Source organism: Eutrigla gurnardus, assembly GCF_963514095.1.
Source record: "Eutrigla gurnardus genome assembly, chromosome: 19".
NCBI classification, from domain to species: Eukaryota; Metazoa; Chordata; class Actinopteri; order Perciformes; family Triglidae; genus Eutrigla; species Eutrigla gurnardus.
In genome coordinates, this window is record NC_139930.1 from 9,722,260 (window position 1) to 9,744,067 (window position 21,808).

The following is a 21,808-nucleotide window of genomic DNA, read 5'->3' on the forward strand; positions in this document are numbered from 1 at the left end:
TGGAAAATAGCAAGCAGTAAATATTGCCATAAAAAAATTGTATTTGAGGTTTTGCTCTTGAGACACAATGTTCACTTGTGCTTTCTCCTTTTTTTGTGTTGCCACATTTATTTTTTGTGATCTTTTTTTCCCCAAATGTCCTTGTTTCCTTTGGCAAAAAAAGTATGAAACCTTCTGCAACCTTCTGTTGGTCAAAGTAAGCCGGTCCAACACAATCAATGTTCTCCAGTTGAGCCCTTTGACTCTTTTTTCACCCTTGCCTTTCCCTTTCTCTGCCTTCACGTCTTTCTGTTTGAGCAACGTTGGCTTCCTGTCCCACTCCCACTCCTGTTTCGGTGAGGCATGTTAAACTGGTTCTGTGATTATAATGGTGGCCCATTTATGGTTTCCTCTATGAGAAGATGTTTTGAAGCACTGATGAGTAATGGCTTGTTAGCCCCTTTAACCAACGTACCTGTCTAAAGTTTACTGCCATTTTAAGAGTTTAATGCACATTTGGATGATTGTTGGGATAATATCATGAATCACAGCTAGTTTTGCCGGGATAATAAGTGACATGAAATCTTCACATTGTCCCAATCCTATACACGGCTAACCAGGGGCGTTTCTAGGAGTTGACAGTGTCTGGGGTAAAGGGTGTGATTTTCTGGGGGGGTGGTAACTACTGCCTACATTTAATTCAATTTAACAGTCCTGCCATGACTACTGCAAACATTCAATTTCATGAGAAAATGAAGGACAAAATGGACATCTGCGGTTACCAAAACTGTCTCTGCTTATCTGTTGACAAAGATGCTTAAATTATGACAGACATTGCATATTATCATCTATATGATCAGCATAGGAGATGCCTCATTATTACCTCCAACAGACTTAACTAGTTAAAGCCTCTGACAGACAGTCTTTTTTTAACACTGTACAGTGTCCTTGTAGTTACAAAGGCGCTTTCAATTTTTTTGATTTATTTCAAATGTAATCTAATTATTGTAACACACAAAGTATTATGAATAGTTACCTTGCCGTCTCTTCTCATTTTATATCTTAACATCCATATCTTATTACTGCTCAACAGAGCCACACGCTATACTGACTGTGTTAACCTGCATATAAGTAACAAAATTATTAAAATTAAAATAACAGAAAATGACTAACAGAACTGAACAGAACCTGTTCTTTCTGCATCACTGCGATAATATGAGATTCTTAACCAAGTCAAATGCTATATGTACAGTATATAGACATGTTTACATACTGTACATAATCATCCATGTCCTTGTATATCCACTCGGGATGTATTTATTTGCACTATTTGTTCTGTTTACAAATTACAGACTTGTTGGTAGATGTTTTTATTTATGTATTTTTATTGTTGGTCATTGGTGCTTTAACACAAATACATATTTAATATTTATTTACATACCTATTTTTTCACTTCTTGTGAACATATAGATATAAATAGAAGATCATTTATTGTCATTGCACATTGTACGAAATTTGCAGTGCATCTCTGAAACATACACTCATATACATGCACACTTAATAAACAAAAAAAATATAACAGTCCGGTCTATTCTTTACCTTTATTTGCCCAGATTTGTTGTTAAGTCTGTTTTTGTGCATTTGCATCGAGCAACAAGGAATATCTGATTGGATTTTTGATGCAAATAAAACAAATACAATTATTTTTTTGGTAATTTATTTGGATATATTGTTAAATAGGTGGACGCTAATTGTGACCGTTGAGGATGGCCCCCCTCCCCCACCCCCACATGAAGGTGGACAAGGACACAGAGGTGGTAGATGTTTGCATCCCGGGCATTGGGCCACATACGCTTGAACCTTTGGAAGCGAAGAGAGCTGCCGATAATGCTGGAGATGTTGTTCAAACTGACACCTCCCACACACACCTACACACCTCTGACCCACGTTACTGCCTCCAGTTCTAGTTGCAACAACTTTTACTCTTTACTCTCCTTTCTGCTGACATATTTAGCATCATGTTGTACTTTTCTTTACAGCGTTTAACTGATATCTGAGCAACTGTGCCTATTGCTATTTAACACGATAACCCTTTGAGTTGGGGCCAGAAGAATTGATTGTTTTCTTGCTAAGAAAGAAAAAAGAAAACTTCACTGATCTTTTTCGACATAACATGCTTTTAATAAAAGCATCACTGGTTAACTAAATGACCAGCTCTTAATCATACATCTATTGTTCGGTATTGCTGTGTGGGGAGAGGAGAAGAGCCTACTACAGCGTAACGCAAAATCTGACAGCACAGCAAAAGCTACTCAGAAAGCAGATTCTATCACACAAAACACAGCCGGCCAGCAGAAACTGGTCTGACAGATTTGGTGGATTGGATGGTCACACCCACTCTACAGGTGGCAGGATGAAAGCAACAGAAGCATGTGGGTGTACCTTAGAGTTGTTGCTCTGTGTGCTGTAAGCTTTTTTTTCCTTTATTGTAATCGAAAAGGGGGGGAATCTTGAACACTGGACCCAGCTTCATGTGCAAAAAACAAAACAAAACAAAAAACAACACACCGGGTTAGCAGACCCACTCGGAGACATAATTAAAAATCCTGATTCTTATCAGTGTTGGAGGTAATATTTATGCATGCCGTAGAGAAAACTTGTTTATACAAAAACAGAATTTGCACAACATTATTCACTTTTAATTTGGCGAAAAATTAAAAATTCTCAAAAGTCCGCCTTTGCTCCGCCGCACTGCCCTTGATGTGTCTCCTCTTGCTCAAGTTCCCAAGAAGCCCCGGTAATTAACAGTGTGTTAAACTCTCCCGACAGACTTAATGACTGTGAACCCCCACCATGATGTTCTAAGCAGGTACGGTATGAGAGGAAATTCAGGACGAAGTTTCACGACTGAACTTTGTGTGAACTTTATATTGATCTGAACCTGTTAAGGGTTCAAGTTTAAATGCCTTGTATCAGCGTGGGGATATCTTATGGACTATTCCTCCTATGAAAACAATGCATTACTCATGGGGCACATCTGGCTTAAAGAAATAATTCAAGATTTTGGGAAATGTGCGTACCAGTATTCACTTTCTTGCCAAGAATTAGATGAGAAGACTGATTCTGAAATGAATATGAGAGTGGGATCGATCTTCTCAGCAAACACTCGGCAAGAAGGTATTTCTGTGTATTCCCCAAAATGTCAAAATGTTCCTTTTCAGTCTTAGGGAGTATTCACGTATCGTCATGAGCTGATATACCTTAAACTACTTTGTACTTCCCAGCCTACTTATAATGAATTATTATAGACTATTATAGAAATGTAAGATAATCTCCGTTTGAGAATCTGTGCTTGGGCTTCATCTGTTCTCCGAGGTGAGGACTGAGCATTTGGTTTAACAATGCACAATCTCAAGTAACTTTTCCTGAATTAAACAGACTTTGTCATGGATTATTCAGGGCTCAACCAAAGAGAGAGAGAAAAAAAAACAAAATAAAAAAACAAGGATCTAGCTGCACAGACTCAAAAGTAGAGTGTTGAATGATTTACACTTGCTTTCCTGGGCCGGCGTAACCTCGTCTGGTTCAAACAACACTTGCGCTGCTCGGCACAGGACACTAAATGATCAAACCTCTGCTGGGTGTGTATGTCTGTAAACAAATGCAGTGTACCTGAGGACGGGCATCAAAATCCGGCAAAGGACAACCCTGGAATGGAAGGCAGGGCTATAATCATTTTAACTCACATGGGTACGTGCCAAGGCTTCAAACCCTCGGAGATATCTGCTCATTGCTTGAAAAACTTGTAATTAATGATCCCGAAACTTGAGACTCAAGGTAAAGTCGATGTTTGTAGTGCAGACCTGCCCAATTAATTCTTGTATATCCTATATTGGGTAACGTCATCACATGCGAGAAACTTCCATGCAATGCCTTATGGGCTTATTTTGCACAGGAAACACAAATATTTTTGACACTGTAGACGTTGTCATCAATGAGCTGGGAGCAGTTTGAGCTGCCGAGGCCAGAAATGACGGCATGGAAGTAACAAAGTCTGTCTGTCTGTCCGTCTATCTATCTAAACAGCATGCAAAAAAGCTAAACAATGAGCTGAAACTCTGTTAAAAAATGATTGTTCTCTATCGGTTCATCACTGTAAGTGACCCCTTCCACTTTGTCGGAGGGTTTCAGGTTTGTCATTTGATACAAAACATTTATTAGACGCTTGAAAGTAGTTTTTGATTGCTTTTTCAATGCCACTTATGTTCCATAATTCAATTTCAAAATGGAAAGAAAGCAGCTAAAGAATACAATAAATGTATTCATGATTATTTATCACTTTATTGGCCAAATGTGACAAAATGACAACCTTTTCTCTGGAGCATGTTGGGAGAATCATTAGACCCCATGTTTCACCTGATATGACACTTCCAGCAGCATTTACATCACTGATTACACCCTCTTATTATATTCCCATTATGCTGAATTGTGGGCTTCAGAGCAGCACAATGGTTCTTAGGTCTCGCCAGGTACGAGCTGGTACAGTGAAGCACACACCCAAACACACTCAGATGTTGTCGCAGACTATCACACAACCTTTCCTCGACTCTTTGCATTTCTCCCCTGATATGTCTTTTGTCTGATACCTGATATGAACCCCTCTAGCTCCTGTTTGGCACAGGCAAAGACCCACCCACTGGTTCAACCCTGCATTATACTGGGACAACCTCTTCCCCAATTTCTTCCTCTATCCTGTTTGAAATCTCAGTGCACATCAGCCTCAGCTCCACTGTTTGATTACCAGTCTGTGTGCTTACAGCTCTTGCTCCTGGCTTGGCCTTTGCCCCAGCTCTGCAGCCTCAGGCTCTGGTCAGGCCTACCAGCAGTGTTTCAACTCTCCACCCCCCACTGAGGCTCAGTTCTGCCAGCCACAACCATACCACCCAGTCCAAGCTCGCAAGCAGGTTTTTTAGGCTTGGCCCAGTGAACGTGAGTGCGTGTCACTCCCCTCCCCTAAGCACAGGTGGACTTGTAGGGAACGCTGCCAAATACTTTTGGTTTAGAGGGAGGGAGGGGTGTTGGCTGAGGCTGGTGGGTGTAGCAGTTTTTTTGTTTTGTTGTGTTTCTTAGATAACCGTTTTGTGGAACGGTACCTTTTCCCTCCTCCAAATCACAGACACACCTTCAGAGCAAATTCTAAATGTCTATCTCGCCCGCTCTCACTTTCACAAGTCTGCCCGGGCAGAGACAGTGTTGAGTTTCCTGACAGGGACTGAGAGAGGAACTGAAATCAAAACTTCTCTTCTTAAAAAAGGTCAGTAACATCTCACTGTCTCTTTCACTCTTTTCTAGTTATTTTTGAACCCGCCCCCCCCCCCCCTCTTCGTTGTACTATTTTGCATCTCCTAAAAAAAGAGTCATAATGAGAGGTTCATATTTTCTGTGTTGTGGCCAAATTTTGGCGTGCAAGAGCTGTCGCCTACCCACTGAGCACCGGAATCAGACTAAGGGATGGTCGACCTTTTGTAGAATCGGGTTCCCCTCTGTTCCCACTTTAGGTTTCAAATTGTTTTAGGTCTCAAACTTTTTATAATAGGGCATACAGTGTAAAAAAAAAAAAGAAAAAAAAGAAAGGATGTCCAGCTATTTTCCGTGCTGTGCAGAAACTTTCCTCTGTGTGTGTGTGTGTTGCAACAGATGTGCTCACAATGAAAGCCTCCCCCTTCACATAACAGATACTGTGGAGGAAGCAAGTGAAAGCATGACAAAGCTGGAACAGATTGAAAGACTGATAGCATTTTTACTTTTACTTGTTATTACAGGAGCAGCTTGTATAACTGCACGCTCATTTATTGTGCGTGATTTAGATCTCGATATGATACCGTTCATCGTCGTCCATGTGGTTCTGTCATCAAGAATCTGCCCGAGTGGCTGCAAGATAATGTGTGTAATATGTCACATCTCTTCATCGGCGGTTAATAAACCGGGGTGTCCTCCGTTAATCTATTCTGAAATTGACTTTCGTTCTCAAGGTGAGAAAATGCACAAGATTACAGGTTCAGTTTCTGTGTGCGACATATGTGGGGGCAGATGTGTGACATTATTCCCTCTTCCTGTCTATGACCCCCCCCCCCCCCCAACCCCATCAAACAGAACGAGTGACTGTTAACCTTTACGTATTATAAATGGCTGATGATGTAAAATGCTGGCTGATCCATCACTTATAGGTACTGCGTTATTCAAATCTGAGATATCACAATTGAATGACTGGAATTATCAGAATCTGCTTCAGCGCTGAATATGTCAAGCATCCTACATTTTCCTGTTAGAGAGAACGGCGCTGCCTCGGGCTTTAGTGGTTCGTTTCAAAGAAACTGCCAATGGCCGCGCATTTAAACTTTTATATGAATTAATTGCGGTCGTTCACAGATCACTTCAGGTCTTACTTTGAATTAACACCGTTTCTTCGCAGCAGGGGCGAAGTTGTTGAAACGGCACATTTGATGGGTGATTCTTTTGGGGAAAAAAAGAAAGAAAATGTAGTTTCTTCAAAGCCTACTCTATGTAGGCTGTATAGCTATGAGGTAAAAAAAACTGAATGAAAAAACCTGCACTTTCCTTTAAAAAAAACAACAACCTTGAAGTACTTCAGAGGAGATGTATAGAACACACGCTTCAGCCTGAAACCTTTATCAGGTTTCATCATTTCAACCCAAGCAGAACATATTCAGCTCTCTTCCTGTCACAGTGGCGCTTAGATGGGGATAAAGTCTAGTAGATACTAAAACCTACTCTCGTCACACAGCCCCCGACTACAGCCTTCTGTCTGCGTCTATCTCTCGCCAGGATCATCTCAATCGAACCTGATCCTTCCAGCTCTTTTGTTAACAGACTTTACCTGAGGCACATTTCATTCCGCAGTGCACTGTACGCGATGAGCCTAGCAACTGAACTCGTAGATGAAGAAAAACGCATCCTATAGAGTGTGTAAATGTGTGCGAGAAGCACTTCATTGAGAAACTTCCTAGATTTGACTGGTAAATGATATATGATATAAATACGTCGCCTTCGTAATTGCAACGATGCAAAGTGTTCATTATGAGGCCGACAGAGCGAATGAGTCCGCACGCCTTCTTTCCACCTGACAGCGCGTGGGCATGCGTTTACACAATCTGATTTAACCTCCCGTGACACAGATGTCCTCGTGCCAAAGTTGTCGTAAATCAAGTGTTTTCAAGATGACTTAGACAATCTTATCCATGTCAAAAAAAGCATTCAAAAATCCTGCTGAAGTTCAGGTTGATGCACATATGTGTGTTTGTATGTATATAATGGTAGCTGTTGCATGTGTGCGTGTCCGCCCTCCTCCGTAGGATCGAGGTCCAGGTTTTGTTGTGTGGTGGTGTGTGTGGTTGTGTGTGTGTGTGTGTGTGGAGTTGGGCTGGGTGAGTAAGCTGCCCCTCACAGATGAATAGAGGATGGGAGGAGGCTTGAAGAGGCTGCCGTAGGTGGGAGGCCCGAGCCCTGCCAAAAAAGCTCCTTCTGTGGGATTTGTGTACTTTTGCGTTCCTCACGATACACAGCGCCTGGCTCAAACGACAAAGCTGCCAGGGAGGAGGGCCCTCGCACTCCCAGTGGTCGGTTTGTTGCACCCTCGCTGCTTTTCCACCTTATTCTTTATACACCACCACCACCCCCCCTGCTGCTTCTGATCACGTCTTAGTCTTGTTCAAAGTGGGTGATTATGTTCACATACCTTAACAGCTGCGACGTTTTGCCCCTGACTAACTCTTCAGCAGTTATGAGAAAGTACAGCACGCCTTTTGTAACATGACAATATGATTTGCATCCCGGCAAGAATGAGTTATGTGCATCATGTTATGAGGTATTATATTTTTAAAGTCTTACTTAATCGCAACACACCAGCAGTCGCTGACTTTATAACCTTTCATTTAACCTTTTATTTCACGATTTCCTAATTATACTTTTATTAGCATTATCTTCGGTTAACTGGAAATGTCTCTTGCAGTGTTTTTTTTTTATTATTAACGCCAGCAGGATCAAAGTCATCACAGAAATATTTATTCGTCATACATTTCGACATCTGAAATGTCAGTGGTGAGCACATTTTGTATTGTGCTTGTGCAATGAAGCATTTTACATATAAATTGTGGGTGTTTCCTGAATGTTACCTAGATAATAGAAAAAAGGGCCTCTGTAACCACTGGCAACCCACCTAGCCTCCGCCGAGTGACAAGTGTGAAGAGATATGATTCTCAGCTTTGCATTCTCTAAATTAAAACTCTAAACTCTCTCAAACAGAAATAGAAAAACATGGTCTGCAGAGTTGAATGTCATTCAGCATCAGGGTGTTGGATGAAGAAAAGAAAGAAAAAAAAAAGGAGAAAATAAAAAGAGAGCACGATTTCATAATGTCTAAAAGAAAGATCTGGGTTGAATAAGTGGGTCCACCCACCTGTGTGTGAGAGGCAGCGAGAGAGAAAAGCGGGGCTGGATGGCAGTTTTAGAGACATGAGTGTGTGGGTTAGGCTAGCTGGCCTGCTTATGCTATCTAATCACTGGGAGAGAAAGGAGAGCAGCATGCCTTGATCCACCCACCCACCCAACCCCAGACAAACAGCAGTTAGCCCGCTAAATACTATGTGGTGGCCTGCAGCTCTGGGACGTACATGAGGGAACAGAGTTAAAATGTGACAGACTCTGCAGGTAACAGACATTCAGCGCAATTATGTTTCATTCTGTGCTGGGGAGAAAGAGAGACGTGTCAAAGAGATGTGTCGTGTGTGTGTGTGAGTGAGAGGCATGCTTGGTGTGTGTCACTAGTGAACAAGTTGGCCATATTCCAGCATTTGGTTGCAGGTTCACGACATGATTTTTAACCCAAATTAGCTGTTTTAACGCATGCTAACCACTGATATTAAGTAATGGATTGACTTGTGAACATGCACCAGTCACGCCACACAATCATGTGCCAAAGAGTTCTTTGTCTTGGATCATTAGCAGCCTTATTAACACGACTTGTGCTTCTCCTCTGTCGTTTTTTTTCATACCGATGAGTTACCTGTGTGATACCTGAGCGGGTGGGACGAGATTGGGCACGAGGCCAAAAATAGCTGACCTACGCATCGCACTTGGTGCATGTGTGAGGGTGCATGTGGTCCGCCACGTTGTGCATGTGTGTGTGTGTATGTATGTGTGTGTCATGACAGGCATCTGTCTCCCCTGCCCTGCAGCCTGACTGGTTTTAATTAGGAGGTGCCAGAGTGCCCGAGGGCTCTCCTGCTGACACACACACGCACAAACAGGCATGCATACATACACACACACACACACTACCTTAGGGCAGACAGAGGCTGTCCCGCCAAGGCTGGCCTCCTTCTCGTTATCACCATAAGGAGTTGTCCTCATTCACCCCACGACCCTCCCAACACGCACACGTGCACACATACATTCACACCAAGCAAACCAAACGCAACACACGACTGGAATGCTTTCAGCAGCAGCGTGGAAGCGGTGGTTTCAGTGGGTTGACTCCTTGTACATTTTGTTTGCAGTTAGAATATATTTCCATAATAAAAGTGGCCTTAAACATAAAGAATAACTATATTTGTCTTCAACAGACGTTCAAGTTCTCTTCGCACACAGCAGCGAGTTCATTCAGGCCACCTGTGAAACACTGTAACTGCTTCAGTGCTCGTAGCTCTAAATGTGCAGCTTGTGTACTTCACCTCCCTCCTGGCAAAGTTTCCGATACTGATTAGGATGTTAAAAAAAAAAAAAAAAAAAGACAAAATGGGAGAAAGTTAACGCACAAACAGTCAGGTCAGCAGATAGGAAACGCCCTCACCTCACTCACCCGAATGGCATGCTCCAAGGTGAGCTGTAATGACCTGACAGACAGGTGCGTGTCTCTGTGACTGAGCGAGGCTGTCAGAGTCGTACAGTCGCTTTCACAAAGGCCTGCCTCCCGACAGCAACGCAGCGCCCGTCTCCGTCCTTGGACAGGAGACCTGGGAGGCTGCTGCGATGCTCTATCTCTGGACTGTGGGGGGATGATCGCCTCCCTTTCCTGCTGCTCTCCCACACCAGGCCACACCTGGGCTTCCACACACCAGGGTAAAGGGCATAAGTCTCCATGGTTATTAACTCACTGATAAGTGCGTCCGTGAACTCTTTTTCCACGTTAGTTCGCCGTGTCAAACCAGTGGGGAATTTCTCTATAGCTCTTCTTTCATTCTGTACTATTTTGGACACTTTTGATGTACAAAGGTCAAACAATAAGAATGTCTTCCACACTGTGTGAAAATATGGGCCGTATACCTAAAAAGTCATGTCATTTGTGCAAAAAAATGGAAAAACACGCGAATATTAGGATTTATAGATTAGGATTTATTATGGTTTGGTTTGGTTTAGGCCTATAACCTGATTGAGAGAAAGATGTTTAGAAGTGAAAATAATTTTTCTGAGTTTTTGTAATTTTATTTGTCTAATTTAATGGTTTGCCTCCTCAAGAATTCAACTTGGTTGATAATGAATTGATGTTTGGCCATAGTATGCATGTTCTTGTCAACAGGACAGCGATTAAACTGCAATTATGCCGTCTTTAGTGGTTACTCAATCATATTTCAACACTAGCCCCAAAAACTGCAGGCAAACTTGTCCTTCATCATCTGATTCCATTGGACTCTTTTTTTCAAATAGTGTCAGACAGCTGTTCAGTCTTGATATCTTAAGACTTAGAAAATAACTCAAGGTGATTTATTTTGTTCAATGGAGGAACGGTAGGCCATGAGCTGTGACTTTTCAGTCAAAACTGTTTCACAGTGCAGAGGTCGGAGGCTGAGGTGAAAGCAAATGTATTCAATCAGAATACTTATTATTCTTTATTAGACGTATATAATTGGTAGTGTTAGAATATTTTTACCTTTCGCAAATTGCTTCACATAGGTCCTTCAGCTTTTCTTTCCTTACCGACGCAGACTTGGTAGCTCTATAACAAACTGTCTGACTTTCTCCTTGGCCATGAATCATACTTACTACGGCCACTAGAGGGCTTTGTCACTTGAACGTAAACAGGTTTTGGGGCACTTCCTGAAAGAAAATAACCAATGCTGTCGTTCTCTTTTGGGGGAAAGTCTCATCAGTCTTACGGCATGTTTAAGTAGTGATGTGAAAACCTTTTTGTTAGGCAAGAGCAAAGCCGTCCACACAGGTGTCACTTACAGGGTGCTGCTCTGATGGCAGCCGCGTGTTTAGAATAGATAGCCCATCTTATAAGATGGCAACCGTTGTTTTTCTGGCTGTCTGGCTCGCCTGTTAGCAGTTAGTGGCTAACCCTGTTTATATATACTAGATGCCAATGTGAGCTGGCCTCAGCTCTCACCCTGTACAAAACAGTGTAAACCACCAGGGCATGGGCTGTGGTTTGCTTCAGTCCATGTTTTCCCCAAAGGGAAGTGGGCATAGCAGTCTGATGCACACTCTGATGTCTACTTGTTTGTGGAGGCTAACTCAACACAATTTGACTTCTTTCACAGTCTGATTGTCAGTTAGGATTCATGGACGGTCTGAAATATTTGAGTAGATTTGAAGGTCCGTTAACCACTAAAATAACAAAAGCTGACTACATTTTCTACCTTAATGAAGGAGAGAAACGGCTGGGATTTACTCTTAAATTGTGTGTTATAGTATGACGTTTAGTTTATATCCCATCGTTTTGGTTTTAGGTCTGTCAGAGAAAACGCAGCCCTCTTTAAGTGTAAAATATATCACTCCCATTGTAAGCAAACTTAATTAAAAAAGGACAAGCATAGCATTTTCACACGACCTGAGATAGCAGTATTGTAAGCCGTTAGGTCTTGTTGCCATGAACTTGTTCAAGCAAACTCTCCCTATTTTCTTTACGTTGAATATCTCTGCAAACACCTGCTAAACAGGCTTCCTCTTGTACACTGAAGTCTATACAGAACAGCTTATTTCTACACCTTTCTGCATGAACTTCCTCCTCCTCCATACAGACGTGGTAGTGTGTAACGTCTGTTACCCTGCTTCGGCGGCGTTCTGACTCAAAACAGGAATCTAACGTTGGCCTTGTGCTCTCTTCAACCTGGTTTTTGAAACCCTGGTTGAAAACACACACACACACATACACACACACACACACACATATATATATATAAAAAGCCGTTTCAACAAAAGGGAAAACAAGTCTGCACACAGGTTGTGGTATTTTTCAGTGTTTGCGGTTCAATTGTGTCTCAGATGTTGTCAGCTTTTAAGTAATATTTCCTTTCAAATGAAGACACTGATCGAATCAGCCAGTTTTATGGGCTTCTGACTGCAGGGTGCCACTCGCCAAAGTGTGTTAATGTGTTTTCAGTAATTAGTCTGCTGTGACTGAGTATTTACGGGGGCTCCACTTTCCCTGGCACCTCTTGAACCGTTCACTGTGAGAACACATGCACAGAAGAGCCCGTTAAACGTTAGTTGGAGTATCGCATTTCATTTCGGGCGCAACTGTATTTAAAAGAAAAGCGAGACTCCATTTTAAACAGGTGTAAAACTGAAACCAAGCAGCTTTTAATTGCAGCTGCATTTGTGTGACTACTTTTAGTCCTGCACATCTCTGCGTCGCAGCTTGAGACTAACCAACAGAGGTACACAAAATAGTTTTCCAACTTTGCTCTTTCTCCCTCCCTTCCTCCTTTTTTAACCCTCCCTCATTCTCCCCAAACAACCCCTTCCAAGTTTCTTTGCCCCGCTCCCTTTATACCAAAAATCCACTCTAACACAACTAAAAATTCATTTTGTCTGACCTAAATCAGAGGGTGTCTGCGCCATGGGCTTATTACACAGTGCGCTTAAACTTGTGTTGTGGAGGAGGATGGGGTATTATTATCTTCCAGCTACCCACCCTGCTATAAAAACTAGTGGTGCGACATCTCCACAGCGCAGTGCTGCTGCCCTCCCTCCCTTCCTCTCACTCTCTCGCTCGTCCTACATGAGCCTCACACAACAGTGAGCCTGACTCTCAACTCCCCACTAGCTACTCTGCTACACAGACAGACCCAAGAATCACACTCTGCTCTCCTCTGTAGCGCTGCTTTTGCTCCTCTCCATTGGATATTCCTTGGGTGTTTTCTTTTTTTTTTTTTTTTTGTGAATGGGCATCCGTGGCCGGTGTGCGGAGCTTGTGAATGGACTGACTGCCCGGCTGGCTGACTGACTGACAGACTGGCAGAGACAGAGGCGGCCGTGTTTCAATTAAAAAGGGCAATGCTGAGAGGTCAAGCAAGGAGCAACGGAGCCTCTTAGTAGTCTGGGAATACAAAGACACGTGAGGGGAATCGAGACGCTGAAGGCACGGTAGGTGATGGGTGCTGAAAGCTGGAATGCTGGGGGAACGTATCAAGACATGTGTGAATTTAGGTGGGAGCCAGACTTTTGGAGAACGCACATGGGTGTGTGTCTTTGCGTATATGTCCATGATAATTTGTCACATTGTTTCAAAGTGCGTATTCGTGCGAACAAGCTTGCACTTGTGCATTATTACAGTGAGCACACGTGCAACACTTAGTGTCCCTATTTAAAAGAGTGCTGTAGCCGACAGCTCTGGGTCATTACAGGCCAATAGAGTCACTTAATGACTCGTGTCATTATTTAGGTTGTAGTGTTAATATTGTGCTGTAAATTTCTGGAAATAGCATGAGCGTTTATAGCATCGCAGCACGTCTTGGAAATGTCAAACGTAGTAGTTTACGTGGGCTTAAGTATGTGTTTTGTCTCCAGCAGTAATTACACACTGCACTTTTAGATATTCCATATCTATAGGACATTCTCCTTTGGAGCCAACATAAATACTCAGGTGATTCATAAAGATAGATGTTTGTGAGTGAGGACAAAATAAAAACATGTTATGGATTTGAAGTTGAGCTCTAAATTACTGTTTACAACAGGCATGTTGTCAGCCAGCTTACGGACCTCTTACCTCATGTAGTTAGAAAATGTCACAACCAGTATTACCATTAAAATGTTTACCAGTTGTTGTCTTCACATATCACGGTTTGTTTAGTAGTACTCGCTCCCTAAAAGCTTCGTTGAATTTAAAAGAATTGTAAAAAAAATAAAATAAAAAAAGAAGGTTGCAAATCAGTGCATGTGAGGAAAATACATACATTTTAGCTTCATTCATAATCGTCTAATAAGGGTTCTACATGGTGTATTAAGTGACTGAGATTCATAAGGAGTACCCGCAGTTAAACTCAGCAGGCTCACAAACTGTGACAGGAAATTCATTCTAGATCGATGTCGGACCAATTAGAGGTGGGCTTGATCACACATTGTTATTCTGATTATATCTTACAGTCACTTTTGAACTTGCTCCTGCTAGTGTGTAAAAATGGCTTTTAACTTTTGTTCTTTTTTTTTATTAAAAGATATTTATTAAAAGATATATTTTAACAAAAGGATCGATCATAAAACAGCAATTATATCATTGTTTTACAAACTTTATATATATATTTATTATGTACAAATAGTCTAGAATCAATGGTCCTAATGACTGAACAGATATTCAGCAGCAGTAAACTTTTGTTTACTTTGGTTGGGAGCGAGATAATGGCGTGTAGCTGTAGGCCCCCCCGAAGGCTTGAGAGAGAGAGAGAGAGAGAGAGGACTCTTTAAGGAGCCGAGCGACTTAAATTGGTTTCCAGATCTCTTAAGACCACACTCAGTGTTTTCTACACATATTTCATTTTATCACGCTAATAATACATACAAATTTAATATTAATTCAAGGCATACATTGCACATGCAGAAGTAACAAAAGTGAACAGTGAGAACTTATAATGAATTAATTGCTACACCTGTTGAAACATTTTCACAAGAAGTTGAGGTTTATGGTGCCAGCTGTTTAAGTAAATGGTTATAACTGGCAGGATGATTGTTACATATTTACCAAAATGATAATAATATTTCATATAAGTCATTCTATGTCAGCACAATAATTTCCCTTCAACGACATGCGTTTTATGACAGTGTAAAAGTGGAACTAACTCACCCAAAAAAACAAAAAAGAAAAAAAGTTTCGGGCAATCCTCAACTTTTAAGTAAAACCTGTGCAGTTAAATGCTCAAATTTGGCCCTGACACTTCATCATCATTGTGAAGGTGAAAACACAACCCATTTTGTGGCATTATTATATACGGTTCACCTGCACAAGCTGACAGCAATTACGACTGCATTTAAAAAACTCCCTCTACGCGGCCTATAGGCTCCAGACAATCATTTAAAACTCCAACCAAGGAGGCGTCCCCGGGAGAAACAGGTGCACTGGTGTTGTACTGGTGATAATGGACTAGCTTACACAGTGGGTCAAATGGATGCCTTCTCCTAATAAGGGGCTGGATTTTGGCTGTCAATACTCTAAATTATAGCCCATGCAATTGTCCATCTGTGACACTTGTTTAGCAGGTGTATGCTATGGGCAGTCGGTGACAGGGGTAAACTTTGGCTGCTGATGATTTAGCATGTGGGTCAGGTGGATGCACTGGTCTGACAGGGATAAACTCGGCTTTAGGTGTAGCTTACAGGCCAAATGAGTGTCTGCCCGTGACAAGGGGTTGAGATGGACATTAGCTGCTGATTTGTGGCCTGAGCGGTCAGGGCTGGGGACAAGTTAGCCGCTCTACTCTGGGCATAATGATGATACAGCTGCAACAGGGACAGAGAGGAGGAGGAGGAGGAGGAGGAGAGGAGGAGGAAGAGGAGAATGATTAGGTGGTGGTCAGAGCTCGGGAAAGCAGATGAAGTTCCTGGGAGAAAGACGACACTGAATGGAGGTGACACATAATTTGGGGTGGGAGTGCTGAGTTGAACGTGTTAGTGACTAAGTGAGGCATGAGAGGAGACGTGGCCGGTACAGGCAGGCGAAAGAGAGAGACAGACAGAGTGGCAAGGCTGTGCATTAGAGGTCAGTTTAATAATCCAGTTGATACTGAGGTACGAATGGTTTTCACTCATGGAACTGAAATTCCCGTTTGCTTCATTAATTCATGTGTGATAAAGAGAAATCAACGCTACAAGCTGGTGATTGCAACAAAATATTAATTATTTATATAAAATAAAACATGTTTCCTCATAATGGCAGGTTGTTATCAACACACATTCATTTACTGAGTCAATAAAGACAGTGTTGGGTTGTCCTTCCATGACTTTACTGGAGGAGTAGGAGCCAAATGACTTAAACGGTGATTATCAGAGCCCTTTCACGTCCCCACCCTGGCTGCTCTGATGGGTGGAGGGGGTTGGGGGGGTTTAAAGGGTTAAGGCTGTTTGGCTGATGAAATGCCGCTCCAGGACCTTGTGGTGGGAAAGCTGTGCCCTCCTCCCCTCCCTGTCTATGTGGCACATCCTCCTTAGATCCTCTCCACATTGTAATTAGGGGCCGGTCGCTGAGAGCTAGCGCTAGCTAGTGGCAGGCAAACAGTGGGAACGGAGGGGAGTGGTGCTCGCTGGGGCACCAGGCGAACAAACAGCAACAGCAGCACGTGTCTCATAGTTCCAGGAGTGGGTGGGATGGATCGAGAGCAAATGAATGACAGTGGGTTCGCCAAGCCCTCCCAGTCAGACTCCTTTTCTCTCCCTCTTATCCACTCGGTGTTGTTCCAAGCTCTGCACTATTGTTTGCCTTGGCAGGCTGTTACAGGGAGGGGCCCCTCCGCTGGTGTTTGTGCAACCTGTTAGGGAACTTTTAGGGCCATCTGATCTCTCCCTCACTCTCTCACAGAGATTCTCGCACCTTCTACCCAGGCTTTTACTTTTATGGATGTCGTGCACAAAAGGATATCGCTGTGTCTTTGTAGAGGGAACCTCAATCAGCACTACAGAATCAGTGAACAAACTTTTAAAGTGGTGGCTGCTACCTGAGCTAATAGCACAGGATTTACTGTATGACATTTAGTACAGACGGAATGCCCTTTTCTTCTGTTCATTATTTATTTAAATCTATAATTCCATCAGCTGGCAACTTTTTCTGTCCGGTTTTCCCACCGAGGGTTGTACGAGGTATTTCTAAGTTGAGGATCCGTGGGCCCATATCCTATACCACCACCCCCTCTATAGACATTTAATTATGACCGCACTGTATCAATGGCATGAACATAGCAACAGTTACCTAGCAACAAGATCGACAAGAATACACTACATGTAAGATTGGTATCCAAGTTGTATACCTGGAGGTAAGCGGAGGGATTTTCTGATATTTTTTTTATTATTTTTTTCCCTCTCTGGTGTGATCCCCTGCAGCACTAAAGCAGGACAGTGTGTGTGTGTGTGTGTGTGTGTGTGTGTGTGTGTGTGTGTGTGTGTGTGTGTGTGTGTGTGTGTGTGTATTCAGCCTTGGCCCAACAATGCAGCTGTGGTGAGCAGACTCGCTTCAAAGTATTTATCCACATGCCTCAGTGACCACCAAGTGTGGACGACTAGCTCTATTCATAGAAGTGAATGAATGAAGTTTTATCACTGTGACTGCGACCCGCACAGCGAATCAACAGGTAGGAACTTTCTTTAAAGAACAGTGTGTGCGCGTAGAAACAGTACGGAGCTTCTGCACACCGAGGTAAATCGAATGAGTGTGGGGAGGACAGACTGCATAAGTCAGCGTTTTGACAGGATACAGTATCTAGAGTACAATCTAACCTCTTTTGTCATCCTTTTCGTTTCTCACCACATCCCAATCACACGCGGTGTTGTTCTGAAGCTATCGGCTTGCCTCCTGCTCGTACCTGGTAAAGACAAAAAAAAAAAAGTGATGGACGTTATCACAGAAACTCTAATGCACTCATCAAGTGTCAAACAGAAACAACAGCAAAGATATTATCGCAGCAAAAGTCCGACTGACACAGTTGCAACACATTCCTACAAGAAATCATGATCGCACATTGAAGAATAAATATTACACGATGTGATGTTTGCTCAAAACGAGACATGCTGTATTTACCACTTGTTGCCTTTGCTGCGCAGATGGCACTCAAACAAACATGCCTACAGTATATTTTAATAAAGGGAGGCTGTCACTCATTGTTGGTCACAATCTCAGCTTCGCTTAAGAAGCCTCTACGCTTTCTGAAAATTCTTTGTCTAATGAACGGATGCTGCTTGTCACCAGTGTCAACAAGCTGAGGACACTTTGTCACTCCTATTGCACTCTGTAAATCGACGTTAGCAGAATAATGACCAGTTTCCTTATTTGCTTTACCGTGCCTTCATCACCGTTCTGTTGGCACTTCCTCCTCAGGACAATCCCTACTTCAAAATCAACTGCTGTGATAACTAAAATGTTTATGATACAGACTCGTGGATTTTTTCAAACGTAAAAATTCTCCAAGAATTTCTGGGATTTCTCTGAAAGTTGTTAGTAATCCCAAACACAATGCCCTCTTGGCAGGGAGTCTCATTGAGGTCAAAGTCTCTTTTGCAAGAGAGATCTGAGAAAAACAATACAACCTGAACCAATATTGAACAGCTAGACCATCTAGGCTTTTGAAAGCTTACCAGGGATTTATGACATTACAGGAGATGCACAACTAAAATTAAAACAGTGAGGATTAATGAGAGCAACATGATGGTCCCACAGAATGTCTTTCTCAGTTTGAGTCACTAAACAGTTGTTATTTCCTTCTACCCAGATAACAGAGAGGAGAATGGTTCATCACAGAGAAGAGGACCTGATTGGGATCCCCTTCCCCAATCACAGCAGCGATGTCCTCTGCAGCCTCAATGAGCAGCGTCGTGAAGGGCTGCTCTGCGACGTCATCCTTATCGTCCGCGACCAGGAGTACCGCACCCACCGCTCCGTTCTGGCTGCCTGCAGCCAGTACTTCAAGAAGCTTTTCACCGTGGCCACCACTGACGGCGGGGATCATCATCACACGGCGGCCGTGTATGAAATCGACTTTGTGGCTCCGGAGCCGCTCACGGCCATCCTGGAGTTCGCCTACACCTCCACTCTGACCGTGACGGCGTCCAACGTTAAAGAGATCCTGAACGCAGCTCAAATGCTGGAGATTCCGTGCATCATCAGCGTTTGCCTGGAGATCATGGACAGCGGGGGTGGAGGTGGCGGGGGAGGCAGAGTGGGGGAGGGAGAAGAGGAGGAGGAGGATGCGGAGGAAGACGAGGAGGAGGAGGAAGAGGAGGAGGAAGAGGAGGATGAGGCGTCCAGGAAGGACGAGCAGGAGGACGAGGAGGACAATGTCAGCGAGAGGTCACTGCAGTCGTCAGAGAGCAGGGGGGAGAGGATGCCTCTGGGGATGGAGGACTCGCCGCCTCCCAGCACCTCCACATACCACCAGCAGTTTGACCTGCACAGACAGTCGTCACAGTCACAGTCTCCAGACACCATGAGAGGAAAACAGGTACCTCACTTCATACTTTGTTATTTATGTTACTAATCACATACGTTCATGGCAACAAATAAACATATTTTAAAGTTCTGAAGTTCAAAATGCTGATGCCGTCCTGTGTTGCAGGAGAGTATGGAGAGTCGGGCGTTGAAGGATTTCTCCATCGAGTCACTCCTCCAGGAGGGTCTGTACCCCCGTATGTCAACACTGGACAGGAGGGCCAACTTCTCTCCTCTCCTCCCAGGCTTCTACCCCTCAATGTGGGCCGCCGAGTTCCCAGCCTTGCCCAAGCAGCTCCTGGACCCCAGCCACCACCAGCATCCCCACGCAGGAGCCTCACAGCAAACCAGGATCCCCCACCCCTTCCCCATCTCTGCACCTCTCCAGGCCTCCAGGCCCCTTGATCTAGCTATGAAAAGAGAGTTCATAAAGGAGGAGATAAAAGAGGAAATCCCGTTCAGTCTGCTCCACGGCGACTTCCTGAAGGACTTTGTCAACTCCGGCCTTGGCAGCACCATGAACGCTGGCTCAGTACCGTCAGAAGCTCACGCTCTGGGCCCAATAAAGGACGAAGCAGACTTCCGGTCGTACCTGAGCTTCCTGAGCTCCGCGTCCCACCTGGGGGCGCTGTTCCCTCCCTGGCAGCTGGAGGAGGAGAGGAAGATGAAGCCCAAAGCGTCGCAGCAGTGTCCCATCTGCAACAAGGTCATCCAAGGGGCCGGGAAACTGCCGCGACACATGAGGACCCACACGGGGGAGAAACCGTACATGTGCACGATCTGTGAAGTGCGATTCACCAGGTGAGTGAAGCAGCACTTCATGTTTTATCTCAAGAAGTCACACGGAGATCACTGTGAGATCTTCATGTTACTGTGCATTTTCTTCAAACGCAGCAGGTCATGTACAAAGGGGGTTAACGGAAAAGCGCATGCTCTATTTGACTGAGGGTAATTTGTTTTCACCTCATCAGAATATCAAAGGGCTCTTAGTGGAAAGCCCCCTGCGCTGGTTTCTTTGCATTGGTGATATCTCACTCACTAACATCCTCCTGCTTGGGTATATTTTCCACCTGTATTTGACAGCTGAACTTTAATGTCGTCAGTGGAGATAATGCATCTGACTGTCTTTTAACCTTGCATGTATTAAACAAGATCTAACAGGGAAAGGAAGCAAGCAGTGTAATTGATGTGTTAACCTTTCCAGCCACAACACACTGTATGAAAACATGTGGTTCTGTTCTGTTCTCAGACAAGACAAACTCAAGATCCACATGAGGAAGCACACAGGTGAGCGCCCCTACATCTGCCTCCACTGCAACTCCAAGTTTGTCCACAACTACGACCTGAAGAACCACCTGCGCATCCACACGGGCGTCCGTCCGTACCAGTGCGAGCACTGCTACAAAAGTTTCACCCGGTCCGACCACCTACATCGACACATCAAGAGGCAGAGCTGCCGCATCTCCCGCCCCCGGCGAGGACGAAAACCAGCTGCTTGGCGATCCACACCCACCAGCAACTTCCTGTGCCCCCCCACTGCTGCCACCAACCGCTTTGATGAGAACGGGTTAAGCCCCGCATACCAGGGAGTCAAGAGTCACGGACTTGGGGAGATGCTCGGCAACAGGGCTCTGGGATTTAAGAGTGGGGACGGCGCAGGCAGGGACAGCAGGGAGGAACGGCGAGCAGAGGGAAAGCGCGCTGCGGAGGAGGCGAAGGCGGGAGCAGGGAGGCAGAGAGGATTGTTTGCCTTCGCCCTATCTGGAGAAGAAGTGCTTACCCGCTCTCCATTTTATGCTGCGACCTCTGACCCCTGGACCATGAGACTGGAGCGTGCTCCACCCATCCCTGAGCCGGCCAAATGAACCGTGGTCTGTAGAAGAAAAACAAACAAAAAGACAAGAAAGAAAGTCTCTTTAATCTCTGTGTCTGTTCTGCTCCAGGAAGCTAAAGCACCTTTAAAAAAAGTGACATGAGCTCAATGAACCTTTTTGAAGCCTGCTAATGTGGCAGTAGTAAAACAAACTTGTTTTATTTTTGTATTTTTTCCCCCAGACGCCGTCTTATTGAATAATTTCACAGATGTCATGTTGAATAATTGTTTACAGATATTTTGATAGCATTTAAGAGGAGGCACTTGGCACTGCTAATTAGGAAAACATCGGAATGCTGTTATATACATTATTTGCATTATTTATCTACAGGGTTGTCTAAAATCCGATTAATTCAACACATAATTCCACAATCTGCTGAAGCAAGATGAGATGAGGCTTTTATTTTGAACAGTATTCATATGCAAGAAAATATAAGATCATGTGAATCAGAGCAGGACCTTTTGCAATGTTTTTAAAGTTGAATTAGTGCCTATGATGAATGTAAAATAAAGGATTACATGTACAATATAAT

General features: G+C 43.7%; 1 protein-coding gene across 1 annotated transcript; it reads left to right on the plus strand.

Moving 5' to 3' along the window:
• Window positions 1-12,831: 12,831 nt before the first annotated feature.
• Window positions 12,832-21,275, plus strand: zbtb7c (zinc finger and BTB domain containing 7C). Its single transcript, XM_084035671.1, has 4 exons — window positions 12,832-13,369; window positions 18,687-19,415; window positions 19,530-20,203; window positions 20,652-21,275. The coding sequence occupies exons 2-4, from the start codon at window positions 18,702-18,704 to the stop codon at window positions 21,265-21,267; spliced, it is 2,004 nt and encodes a 667-aa protein (XP_083891797.1). The 5' UTR covers window positions 12,832-13,369; window positions 18,687-18,701; the 3' UTR covers window positions 21,268-21,275.
• Window positions 21,276-21,808: the final 533 nt, after the last annotated feature.